Here is a 1602-nt window from a genome sequence, read left to right on the forward strand (position 1 = left end):
AAAAAAAGAATAGCTTTAATTTTTTGAACATAGGAAATTAACTTTATTGCAGTGGTAGAATTTTCCTTATTTAATAGGAATATGATGATAATTTAATGACAGTGAAGTAAATTTCCACCTGCAGCAATTTAGAATTATGCTAAATAGAAAATTGAGTATTTTATATTACAATGAAAATGTTGAATTTGTATTGGTAGTATGAAACAAAAATGTTCATTTTTTATGTTATCTTGCATTGTTGTGTTCACAATTAACCCATACCTATTGTTTATAGAAAAACCACCAGCATGTCTTCTCTGAACACCTCTAATTTACATCCTAAAGAATTTATTCTGATTGGATTTCCAGGAATGGAGAGCTACCAGACTTGGATTTCAATTCCATTTTGTGCCATGTATGTTTTAGCTATTGTAGCTAATGTGTTGATCATTTATATTATCAAAGTTAATCACAATCTGCATAATCCTATGTATGTTTTACTTGCAACCCTGTCTCTTGTGGATCTTGCTTTGTGCAGTTTAGCTTTACAGATTTTAAAGATATTTTGGTTTAATCAGAGAGCTATTGCGTTTGAAGCCTGCTTGTTTCAGATGTTCTGTGTTCACTTTTTTTCATCACTAGAATCTTCAATTCTTGCTATTATGGCTTATGACAGATATGTTGCTATTTACAATCCCTTGCGCTATATGTCAATATTATCATACAAATTTTTAGCTCAAGTGTTTCTATCTCTTCTTCTAAGAGATCTTATCTTAATAGGCTTGCTACCAACCTTTGCATCCAGATTGCCTTTCTGTTCATCAAATGTCATACAACATTGTTACTGTGATCATATGGGTATTGCAAAATTAGCATGCACTGATATATCACTGAATAGTTCCCTAGGCCTTTTAGCAATATCTTGTATATTTGGATTGGATGTGATGTTCATTATATTTAGTTATGTATTGATTCTGAGATCTGTCCTAAAAGTTGGCTCAAACAATGCATTACGTAAAGCACTGAACACGTGCGGTTCTCATTTGTTTGTAATTTTGTATTTTTATACAACTTTACTATTTAGTCTTTTAGTTTATCGAACTGGCATGAAGGTTCTCCCTGAAATTCACATTATGCTTGCTGTTTTATACCTTCTTGTGCCACCAGTCTTGAATCCTCTAGTTTATGCTGTTAGAACCAAGGAAATCCGTCAGGCATTTTTGAAAATTGTTTTCAATAAAAAAGTAACTCAAGGAAATAGTCAGCAAGGTGTTAAAATATTTATTTCTAAATAATCCTATGTTTTAAATCTTTCTCTGGCCTTATGACTATTACAGCTCAGACAGTCATAGCTTATATGTATCCTGTAGTGGAAAATAAGATTCAGCAAAGCAATGAATGAATGAACTTTTAAATTTAAATTAGCTGCTTTTTGCCATTCATTTATGTTCTTTTTTCCTGTTTGCTCATTTAAGTTAAATTTGCTGTGAGTTCATCGTAAAGTAAATATGGTTGGCTTCAAACAGGAAGTTGAACCAAGGAAGAACACCAATCCATCCTTATAGTTCATATAATTTAATTGTGGTTACTATCAGGGCCAGGGCGTGCCGTTTTGCCAGTCTA

The 1602-nt window shown here is 32.1% G+C and overlaps 1 protein-coding gene across 1 annotated transcript; it reads left to right on the forward strand.

The window, feature by feature from the left end:
* Positions 1–287: 287 nt before the first annotated feature.
* LOC114651051 (olfactory receptor 52E4-like) lies at positions 288–1274 on the forward strand. The gene has a single exon (XM_028801006.2). The coding sequence runs from the start codon at positions 288–290 to the stop codon at positions 1272–1274; it is 987 nt and encodes a 328-aa protein (XP_028656839.2).
* Positions 1275–1602: the final 328 nt, after the last annotated feature.

This window comes from Erpetoichthys calabaricus, chromosome 4, assembly GCF_900747795.2.
Source record: "Erpetoichthys calabaricus chromosome 4, fErpCal1.3, whole genome shotgun sequence".
In the NCBI taxonomy this organism is placed as follows: Eukaryota; Metazoa; Chordata; class Cladistia; order Polypteriformes; family Polypteridae; genus Erpetoichthys; species Erpetoichthys calabaricus.

Excerpts from the sequence above, each read along its gene's own strand:
- LOC114651051 (XM_028801006.2), top strand. The coding sequence starts at position 288 with ATGTCTTCTCTGAACACCTCTAATTTACATCCTAAAGAATTTATTCTG.